The sequence below is a fragment of the Petaurus breviceps genome, unplaced genomic scaffold (genome assembly GCF_028583685.1).
Source record: "Petaurus breviceps papuanus isolate PSGF00001 unplaced genomic scaffold, PetGlider_PUasm1.0 207, whole genome shotgun sequence".
NCBI lineage: Eukaryota > Metazoa > Chordata > Mammalia > Diprotodontia > Petauridae > Petaurus > Petaurus breviceps.
In genome coordinates this window covers 15,989,813-16,004,576 of record NW_027185850.1, presented here as the reverse complement: position 1 = coordinate 16,004,576, position 14,764 = coordinate 15,989,813, and the positions used below count along the sequence as shown (strand labels likewise).

The 14,764-nt window shown below is 41.2% G+C and overlaps 1 protein-coding gene across 7 annotated transcripts in view; it reads right to left on the bottom strand.

Moving 5' to 3' along the window:
• Nucleotides 1–3,423: 3,423 nt before the first annotated feature.
• LOC138164923 (cytochrome P450 2J2-like) overlaps nt 3,424–14,764 on the bottom strand; it is a 49,673-nt gene continuing 38,332 nt past the window's right edge. For all 7 annotated transcript variants that reach the window (XM_069092891.1, XM_069092889.1, XM_069092895.1 and 4 more), the window contains 3 exons: nt 8,567–8,754; nt 6,841–6,979; nt 3,424–3,644 (listed from right to left, as the gene is read on the bottom strand). In XM_069092891.1, coding sequence (XP_068948992.1) covers nt 3,463–3,644; nt 6,841–6,979; nt 8,567–8,754 — 509 coding nt within the window. In that variant the 3' untranslated portion in view covers nt 3,424–3,462. The remainder of the gene's footprint in view (nt 3,645–6,840; nt 6,980–8,566; nt 8,755–14,764) is intronic.

The following is a 14,764-nucleotide window of genomic DNA, read 5'->3' as shown; positions in this document are numbered from 1 at the left end:
TAAAATCCTTTTGGAGCTCTTCCAAGAAGGCTTTTTGGGCTTGTGATGAATCATATTCCAAGTTGGGGTTTCACCATGTAGGCATTTTGACATTGTTTTCTTTTTCTTAGTTTGTGTTTTGATCTCCTCTGTTGCCATAATAGTTTTCTATGGTCAGGGACCTTTTCTGTTTCTTGCTCATTTTTAAGACTATTCTGTGGCTCTTAAAGTTGAGTTCTGCTCCTGGGATGAAGTGGGAACTGTCTTGAACTTCTTTCTGCTCTGGGGTTACGGATGTTTACTGCTTGCCCACTGTGCTAGTTGTGCCTGTTGTGTCCTGAGTTCTGGGGCTTGCAGATTGTCTTCTGCACTAGGGTGGGTCAGGGGTCCTCAGTTTCAGATCTGTACTGTGGTTAAGAGCCTCCTGCTGACTTGCCTGGAGACCACATTTACCAGTCTGTGCTCCCCCCAAGTGACATAGACCTTCCCTGAAGTCTCTCCAGGTTATCTTAAGCTGGAAAATTATTTCACTCCATCTTCCATCTTTTTGTGAGTTCCATTGCTTCAAAATCTCTTTAGTGGCTTAATCTATCACTGTTTCTGAGAGAAACTTCGGACAGCTCAGGTAGTTTCCTGGCTTTTGTCTGCCATCTTGGTTCCTCCCCCTCCCCATTTAGGGTTTTCTGTGAAGAGATGCTGAAGTTGTTTGCCATTTCATTCTCAAGCTTATTTTACAGATGAGGAAACTCAGGTTTAAATGACTTGCCCAGGGTCACACAGGTAGTAATTATTTGAAGCCAAATTTGAACTCGGGTCTTTATGACTCTAAGCCCAGAACTCTTCACTATGCCAGCTAGCTAACCAAACTTTAGGCCAATGTTTCTCGTTAGCAATAATGGATGAATATCTATATTTCTAATAATCTTAGTAATTGTGAATGTTTTGATGCCTCGTTGGCTTAGAGGGTCTGATGAAAAGTTTCTACAAGAATAGTCAATCTGACTGTTTTCAGGTTAACTGATGAATCACAGTATTAGTGTTATCTTCAATCTATGGTTTCTTGGCAGGGAAGTTTTTGTATGAGGGTCAGTAAAGTGAAAAGGAGATAAATTCACTTAAGCAGGTACATCACGCACAAGCTCCCAATTTCTCACCTTTGCCCTGGCTGATTCTCACTTCAGAAATGCATTATCTTTATATTTCAATTTGTTTGGCTTCCTTCAAAAGTTAGTTCAAACCATACCTTTTGGACTGGGGTCTTTCTTCCTTCTGTAACCCATATCCTCAGCTGTCAGTGCCTTTTCTCTCTGTGATTACCCCTCATTTACCTTGTACATATCTTGAATATACATAGTTGTTACCATGTTGTTTTCACCTTTAGAATGTAAGCTCCTTGAGGAAAGGGACCATGTTTTCCAGCACATAATATAGTACCTAGCAAATTCTAGGTGCTAAATAAATGCTTATCAATGTGACTTTTAGACCCAGGTTTTAGCATAGTAGTAAGTAAGAGGGAACATATTAGGTGTTTAACAAGTGCTTGACTTGTTTAGGAAATTAATCCTCAAAATAAAATGACCTGTGATAGTTTGATCATCAACTACCTCTGTGTTTGGTAATTCCAACTCTTCTTGTTGGCTTTGCTTCTGCCCCAAGGGAGGAAGCTACCACTCAATATCAACTTATATTTCAAATACTAGGAAAACTTAATTTCTTTCCTAAATTTAAGTAAAAATAGAGATAGATGGAAGTTCCAATATCTCCTTTCCATGTCCCAAATGATCATTTAGGGAAGCCTTTGGGAGGCATTGGGTCTCATTTTATGGGCTATTGTCTAGGGATTGATACAGACAACCACTATCATGCTCTGTTTCCATTTCTGATTTTTATGTTCGATTACCAGCAGCTCTCACAGTGCCTGGAATATAGTGGGTGTTGAATCAATGCTTGTAAAATTGAACTCATTCCACTGAACTGAACTTAAGTGAATTAGAAAGGTATTCTGAGAAATGTGAAGTCACTTTGGATTGGATTGTTGGTTCTACCTCAAAAGACTGACAGAGATTGTTATCACCATTCATTTTCCTAGGAAATGTTATTTTATTTTCAGCTTAAACTCCTTTTCATTTCCCCATCTGGAAACTGAGCCTACCCCTACTCACTTTAGAGGATAGCTGTGGTCATGATTAACATCTACAAATAAGAGAAATTGAAGCAAAAGTGTCCCAAGCATGGTTGGTTCATTAGCAATGGGTAGCAATTTGCTAATAAAATGGATCCATGGTGATGTCTTTTAGTAGGAGGTCCCCATTGTTAACTTACTGAGCATTTTTATAGATATAATGGATCAACATTAGAAAGAGGAACATAAGCAATAGATGAGGCACTTTGATCACATTGCTTCACATGGGTGTTTGAATTTTTCTGATTTGGCTGGGGCATTCCAAGGACTGCCCTTGTCAGCCTGGAAATCTACCTTGTGTAAGCACATCAGCAAAGAACAGGGAAACTTTACAAGAAGAGAGAGCTTTAACAGATTAGCAAAGCTCAAGGTGCGGGCATTCCTAGCCCTATGTAAACTATAATTAAGAGTGGAATGATTATGATTTAGCATCTAGAGCAAGGCTTTAACAGGAATGAGGATCCCATCAGCTGATGGAGTCATCTTTCACACTGTGAAAGTCAAAGGGAATAATGAACATGAAAGTGAGTGGCTTAGAGATGAATCGATCAGCCGTATTCATTGGACTGCTTCTCCATGCTGGGCACTGGGCTGGATGCTGCGTATCCAAAGACATGGAGAAAATAGTTCCTACCCACAAGGAGTTTACAGTCTATAAGGATTGTCCTCATCAACCTGTGGAAACATTCTATAACTAATTTAAACTCTCTGAAGCCTTCCCACTGTTTGAGGTAGGAGAAGAAAAGCATTGGCTCTCTGTTCATAGCATCACAGGGTTTTAGATTTAGAGCTGGAGAGAATCTTAGAGATCTTCCTCCTCCTCACTTGAGATTGAAAACTGGGCTGAGGTGACTTGCCCAAAGTCACTGAGATAGTAGGTGGCAGGGCTGGAATTGAACCCAGGACCTTGGACTCCAAATCCAACAAGGACTCTTTGTGCTTTCCTTTGATGACATTAAGCTGGTTCTTTTTCTGTGAGCAGGAAGGTTCAGACTGGGCTACAGCTACCCTCCCCATTTGTCTCTCTATCCTCTTCTCCCACCCTAGACTTCCCTCCCTTTCTCCACCCAAGCTCCAAAATGCAGCTTATGGGATCTTGGAAGATGAAGATAGTCCCAGGCCCCTTCCCCTGGGTCATCTATACTACTACTACTACTACTGCTGCTGCTGCTGCTGCTGCTGCTGCTGCTGCTGCTGCTGCTACTGCTGCTGCTACTACCATTACTACTACTACTATTATTACTACTACTATTACTCTACTACTACTATTACTGGAAGACCACTCTCAGGCCTAGCTTGCCCTACATCACTCGAGGAATGGTGCAGATTTGATAGGAGGCAGGAGAGACAGTTATGCCAACTCGGAAGTCCAGGCTCAGTTGGGTGTTTGGGGGAGCCTGGAATGTGAATTTCTGGAGCAGGCAAGTGAAGAAAAGGAAGAGTTCTGTCCGAGCCAGCTGTTCCCCCAGGCAGACCCTCTTTCCTGAAAGACAAGGAGATAAGAAAGGAGTCAATCCACTAATGCTCAGCACAGGTAGTAGGTCAGAGTACAGACCCTAGCACTGGGATGGGCCTTAAGGCTATTCAATGACTTGTCCACAGTCACAATGCTAATAATGGTCAGAGTTAGAATTTGAACCCAAGTTTTCCTTGCTCCATACCAGGCACCATTTCCACCATGTCGCCATGTGGCTGATGACTTCAGAATTAGTAAAATTGAAATACTGCATTTGTAGGAAGAGGATCTGGGTTCAGATCCCACCTTGGATGTTTTCAACTGTGTGGCTTTGGACAAGTCACTTAACTTGTGTGGACCCAACTTTCCCCACTTGTGAAATGATGGAGTTCAATGATGCGGCCTCTAAGTGCCCTTCTAGATCTGAATCTAAGAGCCTGCTTCTGTGTAGCCTTAGCAAAAACAAGTCCCTTCCCGAAATTTAAGCCAGGAGGGTTCAGTGGAGAAAGTTGTACCTGGAGTCAGGAAGCCCTCAGTTCAAGTTCTACCCCTGATACTTAGATGAGTGACCCTGGGCAAGTCACATAACTACTCTCAGCCTCAGTTTCATCATGTATAAAATGGGGATAATTACAGCTCTGACCTTAGAGGGCAAAGGTGTAAAGGTATTTGCTAACCTTAAAGAATTATATAAATGTTACTTACTACTACTACTACAACATGTTAGGTACTTTTCTTTAACACTTGACAAGTCACACAACTAACATAAGTTGACTTAAAAGCACACAGCTAACAAGTTTCTAAATACATGTTGTTGGCTACTACTACTATTACTACTACGCCACCTAGTACTGTTACTACTATTACTACTGTTACTACTATTGCTTTTACTGCTGCTCCAGTTAATGTTGTTATTATCTGTCAAATGCAAACAATATTGGCATATGCCTCACTGGGGTGTTGTGAAGACTGAAAGGGATAATGCATGTCAGACCTTTGTGAACCTTACTGTATGGATCTGCTCTCATCAGCGTCATAGAAAAAACTCTGATCCTGGATTCAGAAACCCAACTTGGGTCCTTCCTCTGACACTCACTAGCTGTGTGATTTTGGGCAAGTCACAGGCTCTAAGGGCTCAAAGCTGCTCTCTAAGACTTAAGGAAGAAGAGACAGTGCCCACCTGACTCTGGCAGATTCTACCAAGGAGGACAGACTGTGATGGGTGGTGGGTCTGTTTTCTTATAAACAATTTGACATGAGGGTATAGACTCTCCTGAAGGAGGAGGCTTTGGAAGGAGACAGAATTGAACAAATCCCATTGGTTATGTAACCAGTCTTGAACACCTGGTCACCGTTTCCAAAGGCATGAAGTTGCTGTCCTCACTCCTTTCTCCAGAAAGCCTTTCTCAGTGAGCTCACATAAATTCTGATGGGAGAAGGGGCCAGTCCAGCTCTCAAGAGACTAAGGCTATTTACCAAGCCCCTCAGAGTCATGAGAATAGCTGGTCAAACCAGCTGTTTGGTATCATGGAAACAACTAATGGGCTAACTAAATGATTATATTTAGCCCTAGAGGTGACAGAGAGCCCTCAGAACTCATTGAGCAGGGGGCAATATGGTCAGACCTGCATTTTAAGAAGAGTCATTGTGGCAGAGAGTGGATTGGTTTGGGGAGAGACTTGAAGCGAGGATAGGAGCCTATTGCAATGGTCCAGGTGAGAGATGATGATGAGAAGATGATGAGATCCCCCATAGGGATGATAGCACTTTGGAAACTGTAAATCACATATAAATTACTTCTTTATTATTTTAAATAAAATCTAAAGATATGGTAATGATTTTTAAGAATTTAAAACTATTAAACTTTTAGATTTTATTTGTTATTAATAAATTAAATTTATCAATTTTAAAATAAATTTTAAAATAAATTTTTATAAATCTAAGTTTGTAAGTGAAAAAAATAAACCGGATTTGAAAGCTCAGGAGACATCTAGTACAATTCCTGAGGGAAGGACTCCCCCAAATGAATGCTCCACAAATAGCCTGCAGCCTCTACGAAGGATGAATGAGGCCACCCAGCTTGTCAGGACATTGTTGCTCTCATCTTCATCTCTTTGCACAGGCTGCTTTCCCCAACTAGTTGGTACCTTCTCCTCCCTCTTGACCATTCAAACCCCCAACTTTGTTCAAGGCTCACCTCTGAGGCTGCCTCCCCTTGTAAATATTTCTCCTTACTGAAATCCCTTTGTATTTACTTAGTATCAGAATATCACAGATTTGAGGGTGTAGGGACCATCCAGGCCACCTACCTGAACTCCCTCACTTATTAGAGATGAGAAAACAGGCCCAGAGAAGGGCTGAGTCAATGCAAGTCACACAAGGAAGAAGAGGCACGATTAACACTCAGATCCTCTGGCTCTGAATTCTTGGGATTCTTGGGTCAAGGCTTCAGAGCCAGAAGGAGCCTTATTGACCATATAGTCCAATCTCTTCATGTTACAGATGAGGAAACTGAGGCCCAAGGGGTTTAAGTAAGGTCACCAAAGGATACCAAGGGGGAGAGTCCCAGAGTTTGTGGGGGGTGGCGAGGCTGGGGGCAATTCTGGGGTCCTTGCAAAGGGTCTGGAAAATCATCAGGCAAAACCACAACTGAGGATGAAACTTCAACCGAATAGCTATTCTCTAATGAACATAAACCAGCCTTCTGTCTCCTTGAACAGCCCTGGGTCAGACATCTGCCATACCCCTTGCAGACAGGCTTATTGGCTTTACATTCAAGTGGCTGCAGGTGATCTTGTGGTGAATAAAAATACAGATACCCTTGAGAGATTTTCTGAGTCCATTGCACCTTGTGAACAGACTGCAGGGATCTAGGGCTGATTTCATCTGGGACCCTTCCAAGCTGTGTGACTGTGGGTGGGTCATTTAACCTTCCTGAGGTTTAGTTTCTTCATCCGTGAAATGGGCACCTTTGCTACCTACCTCATAGGGTGTCTGTGAAACTCCAAAGAGCTGTTACCTGTCTTGTAGATTCTAAAAAGATATCTAAAGGTCTGCTATCTAAAATTGTATTGTGATGGACTTTCCCAATCAATGAATGTGACTAGTATATTCACCATCATATATTGTGGGTTTCATGAAGTAGAGTCTGCAAAGTTTCTTAATGTTAAAAAGGTTGGTGCCCCTTGGGCTGGGGGCTCCCCTCCTACTGAGTGTGGCTCACCTATTGAAAAGGGCAGAAAGGCCTCTTTCTTTTTAAATTGTCCATTCTCCAGAAAATGTTCCGGGTTAAAGGTTTCTGGGGTAGCCCACTCCTTAGGGTCCCTGTGCAAGGCAGTCAAATTGGTCGACAGTACGGTCCCCTGGAAACAAGAGAAAAGAACAGAGTCCAAGGAACTTTGAGGCATAAGAGACCTGGCCCACCTTCTCATTTTACAGAAGAGGGAATTGAGTTCTGGAGGGTGGGGGAGTGAGGGTGGCAAAGAGCCAGCCAAGGCCACAGAGCTTTTAGTAGCCAAGCCTTTTGTAGAACTCAGACATCTTAGAGCAGGGGCTCCCAACCTGTTTGGGGTCAGAGACCCCTTTGGAAGGCTGGCAAAGCCTTTGGACCCCTTCTCAGACTCACATTTTAAAATGAATCAAATAAAAACATGTTATTACAAAGAAAACTGATTATTTGCAAATACAACTGTCACAATCCAAATAAAATAAAATAAAAAGAAATTGAGTTCATGAACCTAAATTTAAGAACCCTGGCCTTAGAGAGTCATAAATTTAGAATTTGTAGGAATTGTAAAGGGCATCTGGTCCATCCCTCTCATTTTACAGATGAGTAAACTAAGACATGTAAAGGCAGACTCATTAAAATTCCCCAGGTAACATCAGAAGGGGAAGATGAATCCAAAGTGCCTCATTCTAAACTACTGCTTTTGGGCAAGGTTGGCACCCAGCATCCCCGGGTGATCTGTCTTCCAGTCAGTCCCTGCCCCATCTGGGACCACATTCTCCCTAATGCCTACTTGTCAATTAGGTTGTAATTGAATCAGCTTCCCAGATAGCAATGTGTCCTATATTTGTAAATTCCTTCAGAAGTACTGTAAGAAATGATGGTTAGAAATGTCAGATACTGTGAAAGACTGAAGGCTCTGGAGATAGGAAGCCCAATCAACATCTGGGATACTGGGTAGTAAAAATATAGGATTATAGACTTAGGGTTACAAGCCTTCTCATTTTTACACATTAGGAAACTGAGGCTGACAGGTGAAGTGGCTTGTCCAAGGTTACACAGGCAGCCTCTGAGACTGGATTTGAATTCACTTCTTCCTGACTCTAGTTCCAGGTCAATATCTACAGGGCCTTGTTGGGTTGGACCTTCAACTTCCTTGTGACTAACTATAAAAACACACCTGGGTGTGTTTAGACAATCTGGCTTAGAAGGAGCTGTCTGCGTGGGAGGAGCTCAGAGGGTTAGGCAAAGATGGGGGCAGAGAAGAGAGTAGTGAAGCAGGTGTGCCCAGGCCCTCTGGTATCCTGTTTGCATGAGTGAGCAGGTGTGTCCCTGGCTGTGGGCCTGGAGATCCTAGAACAAACATGGCCTTCACACGACATCTTGGGAGTAATCTCTGCTTCCCAGAAATTTTAAGAATCTAGTCCATAGCTTCTTCAACTTTATTTTTTTTTATCATGCAGGCCTTTAACAATCGTATGGTGAAGCTTATGCTCCATTTCTCAGAATTATTCTTTATAAACTATAAAATAACACATATGGGTTTATAAAAACTACCCAATTACATGGAAATAAGTTATCAACAGGTATATTTTTGAAGGCAAAGTTCATATACCCTTTGTTCTATAGTCTGTTTTTTTTCTTTCCCCTACTGCTACCCTACCTCCCAGGGTCGATAGAAGACAGGAAAACCTTCAGGTTCATGGAAGAGAAAGCAGTTTACCTTTGGCACGTGGTATCCAGCCACTGTGGTATCAACCCTGGCCACCCTGGGTGCATTGAAAGGAATAATATTACCCATTCTCTGAACTTCGTGAATGGCTGCATTAGTGTAGGGCATATTCTCCTTATCAGCCATGGTGGGCTGCCTCGATTGGCCAACCACCCTGTCAATCTCAGCTTGTATTTTTCCTAGAAAGAAAAGTAGAGCTTTGGGGGGCCCAAATAGTACTTCATGTACATGCAGTGTTTTAAAGTTTGCAAAACATTTTACAAATATTATCTCACTTGATGCTCATGATGCCAGGAGATTGTATTATAATGCCCATTTTATAGATGAAACTGAGGCAGGCAGAATTTAATTAATTTGGTCAGAGTCACACATGAAAGTAGATTTGAACTCAGGGCTTTCTTTCCCTTCCCATTTAGTTTTCTCTTATCATGTGGAAGAACCACAGCCACACCTGTGATTGGATGAGTGTTTGGCTTGTCACTTCAGCAAAGGTGCCAATGTCTATAGGCTGGAATAGTGGAGACTTGACTGATTAATGGCAAATAAGGCTGTTTGTGTTGTCGGAAAGGCATCTGGGAAAGCAGTACCATGGAAAGCATGCTGGAGTTAGAGAAAGGAGAGCCGAATGCTAATTTCAGCTTTACTCCTCACTACTTGAGTATCCATGGACAAGTCGATAACCTGTTGGGCCCTCATTTCCCTATCTCTAAAATGATCCAGCCAGACTAGGCCATCTCTAAGGTCTTTGAATGTATTTGTGTATAATATATTTATTTATATAGCTTTACATTTAGTGTCCAATGAGCCCTGACTCCAAGTCAACCAGATATAGAAGGCAGTCCTGGGATGGTAATTTTAGAAGAAGACTAATTTGGCTTCCTATGTGACCTCATCCTTGACAAAGCATTTGTGATGAACCCTGTAGACAGAAGCAAAGTATTTCAAGTCAAGTCAACAAGCATTTATTAAGCACCTACTGTGTGTCAGGAAGTATGCCATACATTGAAAATACGGAGGAAGGTAAAAGATAGTTCCAGCCCTTAAGGAGCTCACAATGTAATGATGGAAACAACATGAAAACAAGCCACTTGCAGGATAAATTGGGTCTAATCACACAATGGTAAGACACTAAGATTAATGGGGGTTGGGGAAGTCTTTTCACAGATGGTGGGCTTTCATCTGGGACTTAAAGGATACCAGGAAAGCCAGGAGGCACACACAGAGAGAGAAAGCATTCCAGGAATAAGGGAATAGCTGGAGAAAATGCCCAGAGCCAACAGATGGAGGGTCTTGTTCGTGGGACAGCCAAGAGGCCAGTGGCACTGGATCAAAGAATAGGTTTCAGGGAGAAAGGTAGAAAGAGACTAGGAATATTGGAGGGAGGAAGTTTATAAGGGACTTTGAATGCCAAAGAAAGTATTTTGCATTTGATCTTAGAGGTGATAGTGTGACACTGGAGTTTATTGAGTGGGGGAAATCACTCAAAGGTGATTCAATGAGGATGGATTCGAGTGGGGAGAGATGTTAGGCAGAAAGACCCAGCACAGACTGTAGCAACAGTCCAGGTGTGAGGTGATGGGGGCCTGCGCCAGGGTTAGAATAGTGTCAGAGGACAGAAAATATTGAAATGATGTTTTAAAGGGGAAATAGGCAGATCTTGACAACAGATTAAATGGGGGGCAGTGAGATAATGAGGAGTTGAGGATGATTCCTAGGTTTTGAGACTGAAGCGTTGGGAGGATTGTGTCACCCTGCACAGTAATAGGAAAGGTAGGAGGGAGAAGCATTTATGCAGAAAAGAATGAATTCTGCTTTGTACATATCAAACTTAACATGTCTATGGGACGTGCATTTTGAGATGTCCAATAGATAGTTGGAGATGAGGGCCTGAAAGTCAGCAGAGCGCTTAGGGTTGGATAGATGGACGAGAATTATCAGCACTGAGATCAATAATTGAATCCTAGAAGAGGATAAAATCTCCACATGACATAGCATAAAGGAAGAAGTGAAGAAGATCCAGGACAGAGCCCTTTGGAATATTTGACCTGGATGCAGGTGTGACCTGGACTGTGATCCAGGAAAGGAGACTGAGGAGTGGTCTGCTAGGTAGGAGGAGAGCTAGGAAAGAGTGTCATGAAAATCTAGAGGAGAGAATATCAAGAAGAAAAGGTGATTGGCAATGTGAAAGAGAGGTCAGAGTGGATGAAAACTGAGAAAAGATCATTTTATTTGGAAATTAAGAGATCATTAGTTACTTTGAAAATCATGGCTTCAATCGAATGATAAAATTGGAAGAGAGACTAGAGAATAGGAATGAGATGAAAGGAAGTTGACACATCTCTTGTAGATGACCTTCTCAAGGAGTTTAGTTACAAAAGGAAGAACCAATTTGGGACAATAATTAGCGGGGATGGATCAAGTGAGTTGTTTTTCAGGATAGGAGAGACAGAGTATGTTTGTAGGTAGTAAGGAAGCAGTCAATATACAGGAGGTTTTGGAGATAAAGGAGAGAATGGGAAAGATAGAGATGACAATCATGCTAAAGAAAATGCAATGGATTGGGATCACTTGTGCATTGTAGCAGCAAGCACCCCAAGTGTCCTCAGGGTTTGCCGCCACCACAGGTTCTTGGATCTGCTTTGATAAAGGAAAGCAACTCAAAATGAGTTAACAAGCTTACTTTAATCAGTCAGATATGTATCGTTTACCTAGTTCAGGGGAAAAAGGTCAGCACCCCGAACTTCAGAATATACAGACAGTCATCAAGACAGAAACAGATCAAGTAGACAGATTTCCAAACTGTCCAACCATTACCTCCATACCCAATTAACATCTGGGTTTCAAAGCCGGGGGGGCTCTGGACAACGGCTAGCCCAGAGTTTCATCAAATCACAGAACACTTCTCAAAGTGAGCCCCAAAACAAAGCTACACATCAGGGCTTATATAGCCTTCTCCTGGCTCAGAGAATGTAACAACCTTCTGGCCAATAAAACCACTGGCCAATAAAAAGTATCTACTGAAAAACAAGCCTCCCACCCCAGGCTCCAGGTGCACTTTAGCCTAGGGGCAGGGAAGATCTTTAAAATTTACATTCCCATTACATGCATCTAGTAGAGCTGTCCTGGGCAAGGCTATGATTCACCTCTTCATCTGAGATAGGATTGAAAGAGATAATGTAGAATGCATCTAGGTGATGTGGGATGAGGAGAAGGGGAGAAGAGGAAGCTCAAGGTGAATGGCCTCAGGATATGCAGTAAAATGAACTGACACAAAATGAAGTGAGCAGAACCAGGAAAATGTTGTAGACAGTAACAACATTATGCCATGAAAGACTATGAATGACTTAGCTATTCTCAGCAATACAACGATCTAAAATAATTCCAAAGAACTAATGATGAAGCATACTATCTGCCTTCAGAGAAAGAACTGATATTGTCTGAATATAGACTGAAGCATGGTGTTTTTCACTTTATTTCTTTCATGATTTATTCAAGTCTTTTTGTTTAAAATGACTAATATGGAAATGTTGTATATAAGTGTACATGCATAACCTATATCTGATGACTTAACATCTCATAAAGGAAGAGGGGGGAAGAGGGAGGGAGGGGGGATAGAATTTGAAATTCAAACCTTTAAAAATGTTAAAATTGTTTTAACATGTAATTTGAGAAAAATAATGTAAAATACCATTTGTGTTGTATATCATGATTTGGAGAAAAACATGAGGCCAGTTTCTCAGAAAGTGTTGGGGGAGAGGGACCCATGATCCCTTTAGAAGGGATAAAAAGGTTTTAAAGAGCTGCTGCATTGAACAGGAAAATGAATTAATTATTGAAATGTAAAAGGATTTCCCTGCAGTCATAATTATGAGAGTATGTAAGATAAATTTATAGTGGACACAATCAATCTGTTTTTTTTTAAATTTACTTTAATTTAATAGCACATGAGTGAGACTGAAGGCCAGTGATGGTGAAAGTGAAGCAAGCCTGGGGCTTGACAAGGCAAGACATGATATCAAAATGGGGCAAGTCTACATTTTAACTGGTTCATTAAGGGGTCAAGATTGGAAAAGGAAGAGTGTGTGTCTAGTGCAAGGTGATAGGGACTCAAGGAGTCAAGAAATTGACAAGCAAGGAAGGCAGAGGGAGAGGTGGAATATTAGTAGTTTGATATCAGATAAGGCAATTTCAAAATTTACGAATTCATAAAGTGGTATATTTCAAAGCACTACCCAGATCACTAAATTAGAGAAGCTTATAACTAGTTTATAATTATAATATGTATCAATATATAATACAAAAATAATATGCAATATAATATATGATGTATATAGTAAGAATATGATATATCAGAGTAACTTTTAACTGTAAATGCTAATTGACACTCTGATTCTTAGCCCACTTCCCTTCATTCTGACATGGTCCTTGTGGATGTAGGAGCTGAGTGCAGAGAACTGAGGGTCATTTTGTGTCATTCTTTGTGTCAAAAGGTATGCTGCCCTTGGAATTCAAATCCCAGTGTTCAACCTCTTGGTATGAGCTGTTTGGTACTTAGCTAAGATGGGCTTCGGGATTTATGTCCTCTCTGTTGGACTATATACTTTGACTTTCAATTCCCTTCAATAACCATTTTTAAAAGCTTACTATGTGCTAGGCACTGTGCTAAGTCCAAGGGACAGAAACAAGAGGCAAAAGAGAACACCCTCAATGATCTTGCCTTTCTATCATGGTAAAATCTGCTAGAGTCATCCATTCCATTGACATAGAGTTTGAATCTCTCTTTTACCCAAGAGCCCTTTGAATAATTGAAGGCAACCATCATATCTCCTTCAAATCCATGATATTTCTTTTTTTTTTTAGTTTTTGTTTTTTTTTTTTCCCCTTCCTCCCTTGTCGCCCACCCTTACTGGGAAGACAAGCAGTTCGGTATAGGTTGTACATGTGTACCTAATGCAAAACAATAACAAAATACATATATTGTAAAAGACTGACTATATTTCCCTCCCTCCTATCACACTTCCCACTTGTCCTATTCTCTACTCTGATCCTGTCCCTTTTCAAAAGTGGGTGCTTCCAACTTCCCTCCCCCCCCCCCGTCTGCCTTCCCCCCCACCCCCTCCCCCCCTGCTCTCCTGTAGGGTGAGATATCCTATTTAGTGTGTATTTCTTTCCTTCCCCAAGCCAAATTCAATGGCAATAAGGTTGAACCATTCCCTTTTGCCTTCCTGTTCTTCCCCCCTCCATTGTAACCATTTTCCCTTGCCTCTTCTATATGAGATAGCTTACCCCATTCTGTCTCTCCCCATCTCCTCTCATTATATTCCTCTCTCACCTCTTAATTTCACCTTTTAAGTATCATCCCTTCCTATTAAATTGGTCCTGTGCCCTCTATCTATGTATACCTGTAAACATATATACATGCATTCACATATGTATTATTATGCCCATGTACCCTCATATATAGACATATATATTTCTATTCCCTTCAACTATTTTCATACTGAGAAAAGTTTCATAAGTTACAATTATTGTTTTTCCATGTAGGAATATTAATAGTTCAACTTTGATAAGTTCCTTATGATTTCTTTTCCCTGTTTACCTTCTCATGCTTCTCTTGCTTCTTGTATCTGAATGTCAAATTTTCTATTCAACTCTGGTTTTGTCATCAAGAATGCTTGAAAGTCCTCTATTCCACTGAATGACCATATTTCCCCCTGAAACATAATACTCAGTTATGCTGGGTAGGTGATTCTTGGTTTTAATCCCAGCTCCTTTGACCTCTGGAATATCATATTCCAAGCCCTTTGATCCCTCAGTGTAGAAGCTACCAGATCCTGGGTTATCCTGATTGGGTTTCCACAATATTCAAATTGTTTCTTCCTGGCTGCTTGTGAAATTCTCTCCTTAATCTGGGAACCTGGCTATAATATTCCTAGAATTTTTCTTTTTTGGTATCTTTTTCAGGAGGTGACCGGTGGATTATTTCAACCTCTATTTTGCCCTCTCGTTCTAAAACATCAGGACAGTTTTCTTTGAGAACTTCCTGGAGGATGATTTCTAGGTTCTTACTTTGAGCATGGCTTTCAGATAGTCCAACAATTTTTAAATTATCTCTCCTGGATCTATTTTCCAGGTCAGTGGTTTTTTTCCCATTAGATATTTCACATTGCCTTCTATTCTTTCATTTGT